This window comes from Anser brachyrhynchus (assembly GCF_964034855.1).
Source record: "Anser brachyrhynchus genome assembly, chromosome: 2".
Classification (NCBI taxonomy): Eukaryota; Metazoa; Chordata; class Aves; order Anseriformes; family Anatidae; genus Anser; species Anser brachyrhynchus.
The window spans coordinates 35712595-35725968 of NC_137695.1; the positions used below are offsets into that span (position 1 = coordinate 35712595).

Below are 13374 nucleotides of genomic sequence, written 5' to 3' on the forward strand. Positions count from 1 at the left end.
AACATCAGGGATATCAGAACTAAGTGGAAACATCACATTTCCCTTTTAGGTACAAAGTATGTTTTCAATAAAAGACTATTACTTTTCAGAGCAATTTTCATTGAACTTATTCAGCAGAACTATCTACAAAACAATTGTGTCATTTAAAAAAGCCCAAGACCAATAACAAGGTATTACGTTTACTATTTTGTATGCAATATTGTAACACAAAATGTCAACCTTCCAACCCTCTAAAAAATATTCTTATCCTAAGAAGATAGCACATCGCTGTAAGCAAGAATACCACTGTATCATAGATTTCACTAGTCCACATGTCAAATACCAAACTAAAAAAAAAAAGCACTGAATATTAACCCCCTTTCACAGAACGTAATAATTTCATCATCTTGTTTGATAGAGTCAACTGTCCTGCCAGGTTTAATTATGTCAGCTTCATACTGGTTGGTCACTCTAAAAATGAAGAACATTTCCCTTTTTTTTTAAAGTAACATCTAGAAAGCAAAAAAAAGTGCAGTGTACAAATGCTTTCAAAAGCATTAAGCCAGTCCACAGGAAGACCAACATGGTTTCTGAGGTTGTCAAAGGTAGGCATGATGTAAAAACATGTAACGTGGAACAACACAATTACTAGAGACAACAACATCCGATCAGTTTTTGTTATTGGCCTACTACCAGCTGACACGGAACTCAACTGTTATAAAATCTATTTTTTCCCCCTCCAATTAACTATGGCATTTGAGAAAATTTGATTTCAGTATCACTTAAAAGCACGACATCCAACAGCAGATTCCAAGTATTTTTTCTTCTAAGAAACACACAGGAAGCTAGTAGTATCTCCTCACTGTGCAGATGACTAAAATTAGATCGAATTGAGTTTTAAAGCAAGAATCCCATGCTTTCATATCATCTCCTAAATGGAATAAAGGAAAGCATGCTACATACCACACTCGGACTTAAGTCACACCATCATTCCTCATTTGAGTAGACTAGCAGAGAAATTTTAAGCAATGATTGCTTAAATGCCAAAAAACCCACAACTAAGTGCCAGAAAACCTCTCTTTAAATTGCTCCAGTACAACTGCTTAAAGATTAGGGACTACTTTCTAGTTTCCTAGGCCCACAGGAGACACTTTTCCCTATAAAATCATTCCTTTATGTCTAATAACAAAACTAGGATACAAAAACGTGAAAATCAGGCAAATTTAGAAGGCATAGTGATTCTTCCAATAAATATTAGACTTACTTTTAAAAATAGTAATTCAATAGTTTCAAAAAGTAATGCCATCTTTGAGATGGCTGTAACAACTACACTCACTTTTTAAAAGGCAAATATATACCATGCATTACTCATAAACATTAAACAGAGTAGCAAAACACCAGGAAGTTTCAAAGAATTCATACATCTGTCATAGAGCACATGCTGTACCTGAAGCAACATCTAAACACACACATCTGAACATGGCAAAAAGGAAATTCACTGCTTCTTAAATGGAATCTCTGTGCGACAATATCCTAAACATGCTGTTCCGCTCATACACACGCACAGCCGCTCAATGGAGAGGGACTGTCTTAACCGTATCAGTTTTAGGAGACTCTGACTACAATCTGGGATTAAACTCCCACTAGGGTCCAGCAATCTTTGATAATCCTAAATTTACGCTGAACCGGTAACATCCCTGATATAAAGTATAATTAAGCCAGTCCCTCTCAGAATCTTGATGAAAGCACTCAATTGGTTAAAAAAACCAAACAAACAAACAAAAAAAAAACCACCACAACCCATTACCCATTTCCCACACCCCCCAGTATAAAAGCTAGAAGAAAGACCTCCTTAGAAGTTTCCATAGTACATGCTGTGGCAGGAACAGAATGAGAGAGAAAATGTTATGAACTCCTTGGCATCTTCATTAGAGTTTGTGTTAAACCTTCTCTCGTAGCCTTAAATCGACGCTTCACAGGACTGGAAAAACGTGAAGCCTTAACTGGAAAATTGACCATCAGAGCAGTAAGATGCATTTCACGTAGTAGTAAGGCATGCATAAACACGCCGAGCTGTCCGCAGAGCTCTGCGGAGTCGGGAGCTCGAGTAACCAAAACGGTTAACGGCGAGCGGTGGGTGGGATCTCGCAACAGCTAATGGCCAAGCCCGCCAAAAGGCCGGCAGGCCCTAAGCAGGAAGGCTCTCCCCTCTCTTCGGCCCAGGCAGTAGCCCCGCTGCCCCCCTTCAGGGAGCAGACCCCCGCGGTCCCGCAGGCCGGCTCCCCCCGCAGCCCCGGCGGCGGCTCCGCCATGTGGCGGCGCCCAGGCCGGCAGGGCCCCGCAGCGGGGCGAGCAAAATGGCGCCCGGCAGCTGCCGCCGCCCGCAGCCACGGCGGTGCGCTGGGAAGGCGAGCAGGGAAAAAGGGAGGGACTGCGGAAACGCCGACCCCAGCTGAACCCCTGGGGCGGCGGGGAAACCCACCGCTGCGGATCTATGGGGGGGGAGAGCCCGCAGGAGCCGCTCCCCGCCCCGCAAACACCCCAGCACCGCAGCCCCCCCCCCCCCCCTCGGCCTCCCGCCGCCATTTTCCCCCTCCCCCTCGCGCCGCCATTTCTTAGCGGCGCCACCGCGGCCCGGCAGCGCTCGCTCCCTGACCAGCCCCCGCGGCCGGGCCGGGAGCCACCGCCAAGTTCCCGAGCCCGCCGCCCGCCCGCGGATCCACCGCCGCCTCCTCCTCCTCCCCTGAGGGCTGCGCGGCAGCACCAACGGCTGCTTCCAGAACCTTCCTCGCCGCTAACGCTCCCCGCGCGGCGGGAGCTCCGCTCCGCGCCCCCCCCTCGGCCCGGGGAGGTTCGCTCGGTGCCCTCCTGAGGAGCCGTCCTGCTGAGGAGCCGCTCGCCGCCCTGCCCACGTACCATGTTCTTCATGGTGTCGGCGTTCCTGCCCGGGAGCGCCGCGCAACCCGTCAGAAATGGCCGCCCGAGCTGTTACGTAATTTGAAATGGAGCTCCGCGCACTGCTAGCGCCCTCCTCCTCCTCCTCCTGCCTTCCGATGGCTCGGTTTAAAAAATAAATAAATAAAAAAAAAAGCTCGGATCCGGAGCTTAGATAAATCCGAAGGGGCAGTGTTTCTGCGTAACGCCCCTCTGTGTTTTTATCACGTAATAAAAACTCATCGGCTCCGCTAGGAATGACCCTCTCCGGAATGAGCCGAAGGAGCCGTCGCCGCCGAGCTCATCCGCTTCGGCACCCGCCGGAAAGAGCCGAAGCGCGGCCGGGAGACCATTCGCCTCGCTTCGGCAATTTCCGGAACTCTCCGAAGCGGGCCAAACGGCCGCTCGGCAATTTCCGGAGAGAAAACGCCGCAGCGCCCGTAGACCGCGCAGCCCGCTCGGCAATTTCCGACGGCGGAAGGGACCCGCGAGACGCGCCCGAGCGGCTCCGAACCGGCTCGGCACCGCGTCGTCCCCCCCCCCCCCCCCCCCTCCGGAAATTACCGAAGCGCTGCACCTCAGGGCGGGGGGCTATAATTAGCCGCAGGGGGCTATCACGCTGTTTTACCCCCCCAGTGCCGGCAGCGCGGCCCCTTCCCCTCGCGGCCGGGCGGGAAGAAGCGGTACCGGCCCCGGAGAGCGCTGCGGGGGGGCGCACCGCGCCGCCGGGCCGCTCCCTCCCCTCCCTGCCTCCCTCCCTGCCTCTCCACGCGCCCCGCGACAAAGGGTGAGTGCCGGCACGGCGCTGCGGCCGCCCCCCGCTTCCTCCTCGTCCTCCTCCTCCTCCTCCCTCAGCCAACAGACCCCCGGCAGCCGCCGCCGGTGCCCCCCGGGCCGCTCCTCAGGGCCCCGCCGCCCTCCTCGCCTCCCTCACGGCGCCGGCCAAAATGGCGGCGGCCGCCCCGCGCCGCTCACCCAGTCGCTCTCCCTGTCGCCGCGAGGCATCTTCCTTCTTTTGGACGCCTGGCGCGGTCCTGCGCTCGCCCCCCGTTGGAGAGACGTCTTGGCCCCCCTCCTGTGCCGGCGGCGACGACGGTAGGAGCTCGCAGCTGGCGCGGAGGCGGCGGCGTGCGCTCTGCCCCGTCAGCCGCCGGCGCGCACTGCTCGCCCAGCCCAGCCCCGACCGCCGCCGCGCCCGCCCTGCGCCGTCGCTCCCCTCCTCCTCCTCCTCCTCCTGCTGCTGCTGCTGGGCTGCCGCTGCCGCCCTCCCTTCCCCCCCCCGCCTTCCCCCCGCCCCCCGCCCCAGCCCCCTCGGATGTCGCTGCCGCCGCCGCCGCTCAGTGCGCGCAGGGCGAGAGCCGCGAGGAGACGGGGGAGCGGCGCGGCCGAGCACCATTGAAGTCTGTATCCTTCAGCTCCCCCCCTTCCCCTCCCCCCCGCGGCCCCCCGCCTCGGGGCCGGCACCCCGCTTTCCCCTCTCCCCCCCCCCTTTTTTTTAATTTGATATTTATTTTTATATATGTATATTTTTTTTCCCTTTCGGCGGGATCCGCGGCAGGCCTCGGGGAGGGGGAGGCAGGGGGGCGGCCCCGCGGGCTGTGCCGCGGGGGAGGCAGGAAGGGGGGGGGGGGACGAGGAGGAGGAGGAGGAGGAAGGGGGGCGCCGGGCAGACAAAGCCGGAGCCCGCCAGCGCCGAGGGGCGGCCTCCGCAGCCCGGCCTCCGCCAGCAGCCTCCGGCCGGGGGAAACGTGGCGGGGTGGGGTGCGGTGGGGTGGGGGGGCCCCCGGGGTGCAGCACCCCCCCACACACACTATTTCCCTTTTTTTTTTAATCGTTATTATTTATTTATTTTCCTATCCGTTAGCGCTGTTGGCTCTTCCCCTTCCCCCCCCCCCCCCCCCCCTTCTCTCCTTCCTTTCAAACGCGGACGAGGCGAGCCCCGCTGCGCCGGGGCCCCCGGAGGGCCCTGCTCCCGCCGCCCCGGGCCTGCCGGAGGAGAACGGGGCGGGATTGGGGAGCCCGGGGGGCTTGGCTGGCCTCGGAGGACTTCTCTCTTTTGCCTTGCCCTGGCTTATGTGGAATTCTTAAGTTTAATAGTTGGCAGTGGGGCAGGGGTAATGCACGCTGAAAGAGGTGGCCGGTAATGAGAAATGTCGTGGAAAAGGGGATGGATTGTGGTCGACACAGGTTAAATCTGCCCAGGTGAAATCTGTACACCTTAGCTGAGCTAATTTTGGCGTAGGACCTGAATTCTTGCAATAATGAGAATCAGAAGGCAACGTTACAGTTGCATTAAGATAAATACTTGCTCATCAGGACTCACTACCACGTAAGAGTGATGGGTGACTCTGTTACACTGCAGATGTGTAGCTGCTCCCCGCCAGATTCACAGTTAACACATCCAAGTATGTGTTTTAATTAACTGCTAGAATCTGAACTCTTGTTCCATTGGGTTTAAGGAAATAAGCATCCCTGATGGTCCTCCCCCTTTTCCCTAGAAACATCTCTGTGCCTTAGTAGGCCTTGGGAAAAGCCTTTTTTCAACCATATGTACCACTTTGTAAGTGTCAGTTATCCTGGCTAGGTAAAAGTGTGTTGCTGGGTTATGCCGGACAAAGTAGTAATCTACTTTTTGTTCTGGATTTAATCCGTGTTAGAAATGTTATATGCAATGAATACATGGGGGTTGGAACAAGGACCATGCTTGTATTGGGATGCCTTTCTTTGAGTAATGTAAACTTCCTTTTAATTGTCATGCATTTTTCTAGTAAAAGCTCTGCAAGTCTGCAATAAAAATGGCCTCCAATAAAACTACATTGGTAAGTTCATGCACACCTAAAGTATGTAAGGATTTAATCAACATATTTTTCTTCAAACTTATAACTTGGCATCTCCATTTAAAAGATACATCCACATCTCCCCTCCCCAGCATTGTTCTGACCAAAAATTCAGATCCAGAAAGTAAGGCTACTAGAAAGGACATTATCTTTGGCTTTAACAAATCTGCCATTTCTGCAGAGATGCATTGGGAAAAAGACCAAAAAAAAAAAAAAAGGCTCTGCACAATTTCACGTGTCCTACAGTAGAAAACATTAAGGATTTTTTTAGCCTCCTTTCAGGATACCATGTAATTTATCGTATATGTAAAAATGAAACAAGAGTAATGTATTTGTTTAATTTCTTCTAGTTTATTCAGGAAAAACTAATTGTCTGAGAAAAGGCAGTCCTTACAGAAGAAAAATAACTATTGGGAAATGATGTGGTTTAGTTAAGATGCCCTCTAAAATGATTGTTAACAAATAACAGTTTCTTTGAATTTCATAGGAGCAGAGATTATCAGATGCAAACCCCTCCTGGACCATTTTAATGATGCATTCGTGGATCTCAAGTCCTGTAAAGCTTTGCTTGATGTTAAAATATGAACTTTTAAGGGCAGTTGGTTGCAGAAGTTGATTTAATTGCCATTTAATTTAGTTATTTTATATATATGCATAGATACACGTGTGTGAAAGAACTGAAAAAATAGAGCATGAGATGCATCCAAGGATGCTTGAGGCAGGGAGCTAAGGAAGAATGCATATACACAAGTCACCATTTGGGTGGCAGAACAACTGACTTGCAATGCGCTCAAAAGGCCGGTTCTTAAATTTCCTAAAATGGTTGCTAATTGACCCAGATTGAGGCACGTTAAAAACTTGCATCAACTCATGGCTTCACAGTGCAGCGCGGTGCTTGCTTTACATGATATGATAAAAAACAGCTGTAAGGATTTCATCAAGATGAATGTCTGAACTTTATGTCAGTAATTGATAGCCCGCTTTTCCCTAATTTGAGGAAGTGTAGTGGTTAGCCAGCCCAGGGAGGAGGTGCCTCAGGGATGGGGAAGAGTCTGTGAATGCAGTATTTTTAATATTTTGATGTTGTTCAGGGTTTTGCTGCACAGGTCAGGAAAATCAGTTATGGTTCCCATGGGAACCGTAACTAATTCTGCTTCATTTTGTAGTTTATGCGAAACCTACATATATTAGGGGATAGCTCAGCTCTGGAACTGTAATTCTGATTTTGTTACCTCTTGTATCTTGAAACACTTCACCACAATGTCATGTCAGCGTTCTAATATTGCCCCTCAGAGAAAGAGCGATTATCCACTGAGGAACATCTGTATCTGGCACACGTAGCTTCTGAATGCAGAGTGGGAAATGCGCCACAGATGAGTATCCAGTGGTTAAATGCCCAAGTTAACTCTCAAAACAGGTCACCCTAAAGAAGGGACTTTTCGGGGCTCTATTGGACATTTCTACCTTTTGAGTCAGCTGCTGCACTCACCTGTAAGCTGAGATTTGCATGGGCTTGTATAATCTCAGAACTTAGAGTTCTTTAATGAACGTTCAATATTTCTCCAGGTACTGCAGTTAGATATTATTTACTAGGTTGGAAAGGCTCAAGAAGAGTTTGGAAGGTAGTGCTGTTCAGAAGATGTAATTAAACCCCTAATATATAAAACAAAAAACAACGTACCCTTGACGTTGCTTTTGCTTACTGAACTTCAAGGAAAAAAAAAAAAAAGCAGATCCCGTAATGTTCATTTTCTTCTATGGAAGATTATACAGATACTTAAAGTCTTTAAAATTTTCAGAAATAAAGAGGTTACTTTCATACAGAGGTCCAAACCATTTAAGTGACAAGAATGAGTGAAGCTGAAAACAATATTAGAAAATGGTCTTCCGCTGAATTAGAGAAATTCAGTCCAACAGGGAACACAGATCGAGATGTTCTACCTGTAGCCTGCTTGCTTCATTGCCAGTATTTAGTATGATAATACCATGCTATAGTGAGTCTGTGTCACTTTTTTTCCTGCTTTTTTTTTTGTTGCTGTTTTCCTCATCTCTACCCATTTCTCTTTTTAATACTTTAATTTCTTAAAATAAGCAGCCTTCTTAGGTGAGTTGGGCATATTCATGTTTTTACTTAATTTCGGTCTTGCGTTCTTTTTTCATGTGCAGGCAAAAAAAAAAAAGCCAGTGTGGTTGAGTTGACGCTTCTCAGACATGAATACTGTGTTCCAAAATACACCTGGAGTATGCAGGCAGTTAAAATCTAATTGGAAGTACATGCTCTGTTTTAAATAATCCCTTCTATACTCCCAAATCAAAACAAGCGTCACACAAGTTGTATACAGAAAATTGCTGTTTGAAAGGGAAACTCAAACCTTTTCCTTGCCTTACTTCGTTGTTTGCACCTTCAGTTTATGGGTTGCTAACCAGAGTAAAGGTATTTTGGGGAGGGAGAGGAAAAATTGATTACAAAAAAAGGAAGAGCACAAAGAGTAGGCTTTGGAAAGACAGAATCAGCTTCTTCAGTTTGCAAAAAGAAGACAGTTTTCTTTGCGCCTAACCGATATTTTTTTTCTGCCTTTCACCACATCAAGACAAAATTCTGCAAAGTCTAAAAATTAGTTTCAAAATTGCTTCACAGTATTCGCAAACTAACCCACGTTAATTCTAGAGAAGGCTAGAAAAATGCCATAAACATCAGTGATCCATGATTTTTGCTTGTTTGTTTCTGATATGTAGGAAGTGCATTAGTGAGGAAGTAGTTCTCATTTAGGGTGCTGCATGACTGTATAGTTTTTTGGAGCTTAATAATTTTCCCGTTAATTTCTGGCTGCCATTTTAACAATTTCCCTATAAGGAGCAATCCAAAATGGCAACCAAACTGTTCTTGGTCTGTTAATGCTCCAGAAATGTGATATGACAAGGTTACAGACCTGTTCCAACCTTTTCGAGACTGCAAACAAGGAAATTCTGAAATGTGTCCTTCTATAACTATTAAATTGTGCCTTATTAAACTGGGAATGCCTTGAGGATGATGTGGATGTAATATTTATTTTAAGAACTTGAAGAATATTATTTAAAGTGTCAAATGTAAACTTAAAACACTTAAAAGTTAGCAAAACTTCATTTACATGTTAAGTGCTGTACTTTAAGTGTAGCTGTCTTAAAGTTTGGCACCTTTGTGACACCTGAATGTAAGTTACATCGGTGCGTGGCTAAGAATGAGAAGGGACTGCAGTAGTTGAATGCTCCTAGCATGCATCCTGGAGCATGCACCCTGTTCAATAATTATCACTCATTATTGAATACTTTGTTTATAGTAGCACTACATCATAAACTTTGCTCCCATCAGCTTCTCCTTTTTTGGAAAACGTAGTAACCACTTTTTTTTTTGAGTAGCATCCCCTTTCTGTTTTATGCATTTTCACAATTCCCTTATTACTTTTCTTTACTCTGCCTTACGCTGTTTCTTGCCCTCTGCCCTTTCACAGGCGTAGAGTTAACTTACAGAAGCTTTATAAAATTTCAAGCATGTAGCACTGGGAATGAAATTTATAAGGGGAGTGGAGGCACTGATTGTACGGACAAAAATATTTCACCTTTATAAAAACTGTTGTTAAGTGTTGGGTATCTTGTTAAGTGACTGAAGAAAACCCAAAATATTAACATGTCTTGCTCAGGTTACCCGACCTCATGCACTAACGTGAAAGGAGTCTGAGCTTCTGGCTATACTGTGAATAAGTACACCACTCCTTGCTGTTTGTTGACCAAAGTTGGATTTGGCCAGTGAAGTAACTGTAAAGCGGGAGAATGAATAATGGCAATCTGAATTTCTTTTGTAGCACAAAATGGGAAAGAAACAAAATGGCAAAGGTAAAAAAGTTGAAGAGGCGGAGCCTGAAGAATTTGTTGTGGAGAAAGTCCTGGACAGACGTGTTGTGAATGGAAAGGTGGAATACTACTTGAAATGGAAAGGCTTTACAGAGTAAGGCATTCCACAGTATTTTTTTCTGATACAATGCTAAATACTAACCATCTGTTTGAAATAGCTGCGTGGATGGGGGGTTGGATGGTGGGGGATGCGTTTTAAAGAGTGGAAAGGGGAGGGCATCCATAAACGTATTCAAGTGGGGCAGTCAAGTATGAAAATAAAATAGACGATATCTAGCCTAGTGTTCATGCTTCGTAAAAATGCTCCAAGGTTCCTACTAAGTCTTCGGTGATCATTCTTTTGCCATTGTTCTTTGATTTAGCTTGTGTCAATATCTATCAAGGTAAGCTAGACTGACAGTTGTCATAATATAGGTACACTTATACATGGGATGGAACGAATGTTATTTCTGAGAAATAAATTTTGCAGGGATTCAAACTGTAGGCAGCTCTGAAGTAGTGCATTCAAGGCAGATATTTTGCTTATTGTTTACTTTTTTGAACTTCTCTTGAATTAGATGAATTTAGAAAAGGAATTCTCTGTCATGGTTGCCTTAATTAGACATACCCAAAAGGTACCTGTCAGTCTCTTTCCCAGACCTTGTATAAGCACAACTGTGCTTTACCAGCTGAAAAAAGGGGATGCACCGAATGTTCATATAACCTAGCGTTTGAACATAAGTAGTTACATGTGCAGCTACCTTATTGTTGTGTGTCTCGCAAAGCAGTTGCATTGCAACTTTCTGCAATTCTGTCACCTGAAATCTGTGCAAAGATGACTGCATAAACAGCAGTGTGTTTAGTATGCAGGGGTCTGGTTTAAAGTTGTAAAAATATGTTTTAGTAACTGAAAACAATGTGTTGATACCTTGTTTGTGCTGTAGTACTGTGTCAGTATTTATACATGAGGATTTCTGGTGAAGTGCTTAATTGTTGTAGGAAATGTTCATGGGCAACTTAAACAATTATTTAATGGAGTACATGCTGACTGGAGCATTTGCAATAGCCAGCCCTAGACCTGGAGCTTTGCTCTCTGTAGTCAAGCAAAGAAGGGAGATACAGTTAAGCTCAGTGCTCAGAGACTGCTTTTGAGAGCATTTCTGGTACGTAGAAGGGACAGTCTTTAGGGGAGCCAGGAGGGGAGTCAGTTTAATTCAATGGGTAGGTCGAGAGTTGAATGTCTGAGCTCCCGCCAAGATCAAAGGACTTAACAGAGCTGCTTATTCTGTACCTTGAGTTTAAGAAGAGTTGAACAATATTCTTCACACTAGCAGAGCTTACTTCTTTCAGTCATCGAATGTTGCATATGTGAAGGTTGTGAAAGATGATGAGAGAGGCATCCTTAGGTTTAAGAAAGATGACTTACGTAATGAGAAAAAAATGACTTGCTTAAGGTGAGCCATGTGGCTAGCTTTATGTTTTTCTTCTTTTCCTAGTTTTATATAAATGTGTGTATGTTTCAGTGCTGACAACACGTGGGAACCTGAAGAAAACTTAGATTGTCCAGAGTTAATTGAAGCTTTTCTGAACTCTCAGAAAGCTGGTAAAGAAAAAACAGATGGTGCCAAAAGGAAATCTTTGTCAGATAGTGAATCTGATGATAGTAAATCAAAGAAAAAACGTGATTCTGTAAGTATATGTTTGTGCGCTAAGCTTTGTTTCTCCTGTGTCTCTTCCTATCTATCCAATCCCTTGCCCTCAAAATTCTATCATGACTTGGAGAATTGGAAACAAACGTGGGTTTAAAACTGTGAAAATTGCACAGTATCTGGAACAGTTGTTGGAAATTGTAATGATATATAGTGGTCAATGAGACTGTCAAAATAGTGGGTAAAAGATGAGTGCTTGACATTCCTCTATATGACCAGAAGTTTTGATGTTGTCCCCTGATGCTTGTTGAATAATTAAAAGTAAGACTGGTTGAGAGTTACTGACAAACAGTGGGAAGTGGGTCAGTTTGTATTGGAGCAAAGTGCTCATGAATGCAACAAGGTGAAGTTCTGTTCTGGCTTTTGTATGATTAAGCACATGATTAAATGGGTAAGTGGGAAGATGGCAAAATGTGAAGACCAGGCAATTATTTAGATTATGCTGGACTTGATGGTGGAGAAAGTGTAGAAAGGGTGACTGAAGAAAACCTACCTTTACATGTAAAGGTTTGGGTTTCGCCTACAGTTTGAATGAATGAACATGGTAAGTTTAGTGCTAGTAAGTGCAAAATAATGCACGTATTAAAGTGTGTTTAGTAGTTCCCATTTTCCTCTCTAAGCTTTCAAACTGTAGAAATTTGAATTGAAGCTGGTTGGCAATGGCAGTGGTTTACTGAAGACAGCTGTTGGATGTGTGCTGTCAAAAATGGGTGGTGTTCAAAGGCATCAGAAGGAATACTGACGTACAGAAAACAAAATATTATTTGGAGTATTTAAAGTCAGTTGTGTGGCTTGACCTGGTGCAGTAGTGGTCACTGAAAAAGGATGTTGTGAAACTAGAGGAAATAATAAAGGAAACAGTTGTAATATTCTGCAGCACTGGTGTGATCTCAGTGAGCCAAGAGGAGTTGAGGTATTCCCTGTGGGTGCAGTTGCACAGTTGGCTTAAGCCAAGCTAAATCCCCAAGTCTGTTGTTCTGCTGAAAGGGATAGGTTCTTCCCGCTGCCAGGACTGCATTTTGGCTTTGCTCGTTTTGTTGCTTTTCATAGCCATCCTTGTCTTTTTGTCTACTATAAGGATTTTAGATTGCTTGTTTCATCTATTGAGCGTTCAGAAATAACTGCTAGAAACATTGATGTAGAATTCCTTTATTCTTGCTCTGCATCTGAACGATTTGATCTGAAGACCAGTCATGAGGAAAAAAAAAAGTCATCTTCAGGCAATTATTATATGTAATCATAGCTTTTGTAATTATGTAAGGCTGTATTTTGTTTTGTTCTGTTACGCATGCAGACAAATGCATGTATCTAGCTCTAAAGCCAAAATACAATTTTATCTTGAAGTAGATAATGATCTTCTAACTTGCTCAATAGGTTGATAAGCCAAGAGGGTTTGCGAGGGGTCTTGATCCTGAGCGGATAATTGGGGCTACGGATAGCAGCGGAGAGCTTATGTTCCTCATGAAATGGTAAGTCTTCCATCCATAGTTCGGGTCTGTATTACAGGAGGGCAGGCAGTTGCACTTAGCTGGTGAAAAAACTTCATTTCAGCAGGCAGATGCTGGTGGTCTGCTTATTAACCTTGTGTTCTTAGAAAAAAACAAAACTTGTGCAATCACTCAGTACTTACTCCCCCTTTCTTCCAGAACCAAAATGGCTTTAGGTTCTCTTGGTTCAGTTTTACAGAAATAGAAATTTGAAAGGGAAATTCAGATAAAATATGGGGAAAATGGTATTTGTATGGAAAAGATGGATCTCAGTAGTGTTTTTGCTGAGGGAATGGCAGGCCGAACTCCGCTTTTACATAAGCAGAATCTAGCTGCTGGATAGCCAACCTTTGAATCAAACATAGTGCCTACTGTTCTGCATGCAATCATCCGGATAGAAAGTTGGAAGCAACTAGTGGAGGAAGCTGAAATTGTGATGAAGAAACAATGTGAAGGAAGAGTTTGCCATTATGGGCCTATAACAGGGGAAAAGTGATGGGGGGAGTTCGTGGTGTTGGGAGGGTAGGGGGAAAACAGTGCCATTAGCTAGTGTGTTGGCAG

The 13374-nt window shown here is 45.5% G+C and overlaps 2 protein-coding genes and 1 long non-coding RNA gene across 19 annotated transcripts in view; 1 reads left to right on the forward strand and 2 right to left on the reverse strand.

Annotated features, from left to right (window-relative positions):
* The window catches only part of HNRNPA2B1 (heterogeneous nuclear ribonucleoprotein A2/B1), a 14430-nt gene extending 10281 nt beyond the window's left edge, over positions 1-4149 (reverse strand). For 9 of the 13 annotated variants that reach the window (XR_013946826.1, XR_013946827.1, XM_080580973.1 and 6 more), the window contains exon 1: positions 3889-4149. Coding sequence is in view for 10 of the 13 variants with exons in the window: in XM_080580973.1 (XP_080437099.1) it covers positions 3889-3918 (30 nt within the window). In the remaining 3 variants the exon portion in view is untranslated. Of the gene's footprint in view, positions 1-2895; positions 3277-3888 lie in introns of those variants that run through there. The other 4 variants (XR_013946828.1, XM_080580967.1, XM_080580975.1 and 1 more) reach the window with 2 other exon arrangements.
* On the reverse strand, positions 400-2889 carry LOC308190069. The gene is made up of 2 exons (XR_013946832.1): positions 2636-2889; positions 400-1853 (listed from the first exon to the last, which is right to left on the reverse strand). It is a non-coding gene; the product is annotated as an uncharacterized lncRNA (long non-coding RNA).
* Positions 3389-13374, forward strand: part of CBX3 (chromobox 3) — a 13756-nt gene continuing 3770 nt past the window's right edge. The window contains exons 1-6 of one of the 5 annotated variants that reach the window (XM_080580984.1): positions 4220-4313; positions 5682-5732; positions 6238-6306; positions 9590-9732; positions 11141-11306; positions 12701-12795. In XM_080580984.1, the coding sequence (XP_080437110.1) occupies positions 5709-5732; positions 6238-6306; positions 9590-9732; positions 11141-11306; positions 12701-12795 (497 nt within the window). In that variant the 5' untranslated portion in view covers positions 4220-4313; positions 5682-5708. Of the gene's footprint in view, positions 3701-4194; positions 4314-5681; positions 5733-6237; positions 6307-9589; positions 9733-11140; positions 11307-12700; positions 12796-13374 lie in introns of those variants that run through there. The other 4 variants (XM_080580986.1, XM_080580985.1, XM_080580988.1 and 1 more) reach the window with 4 other exon arrangements.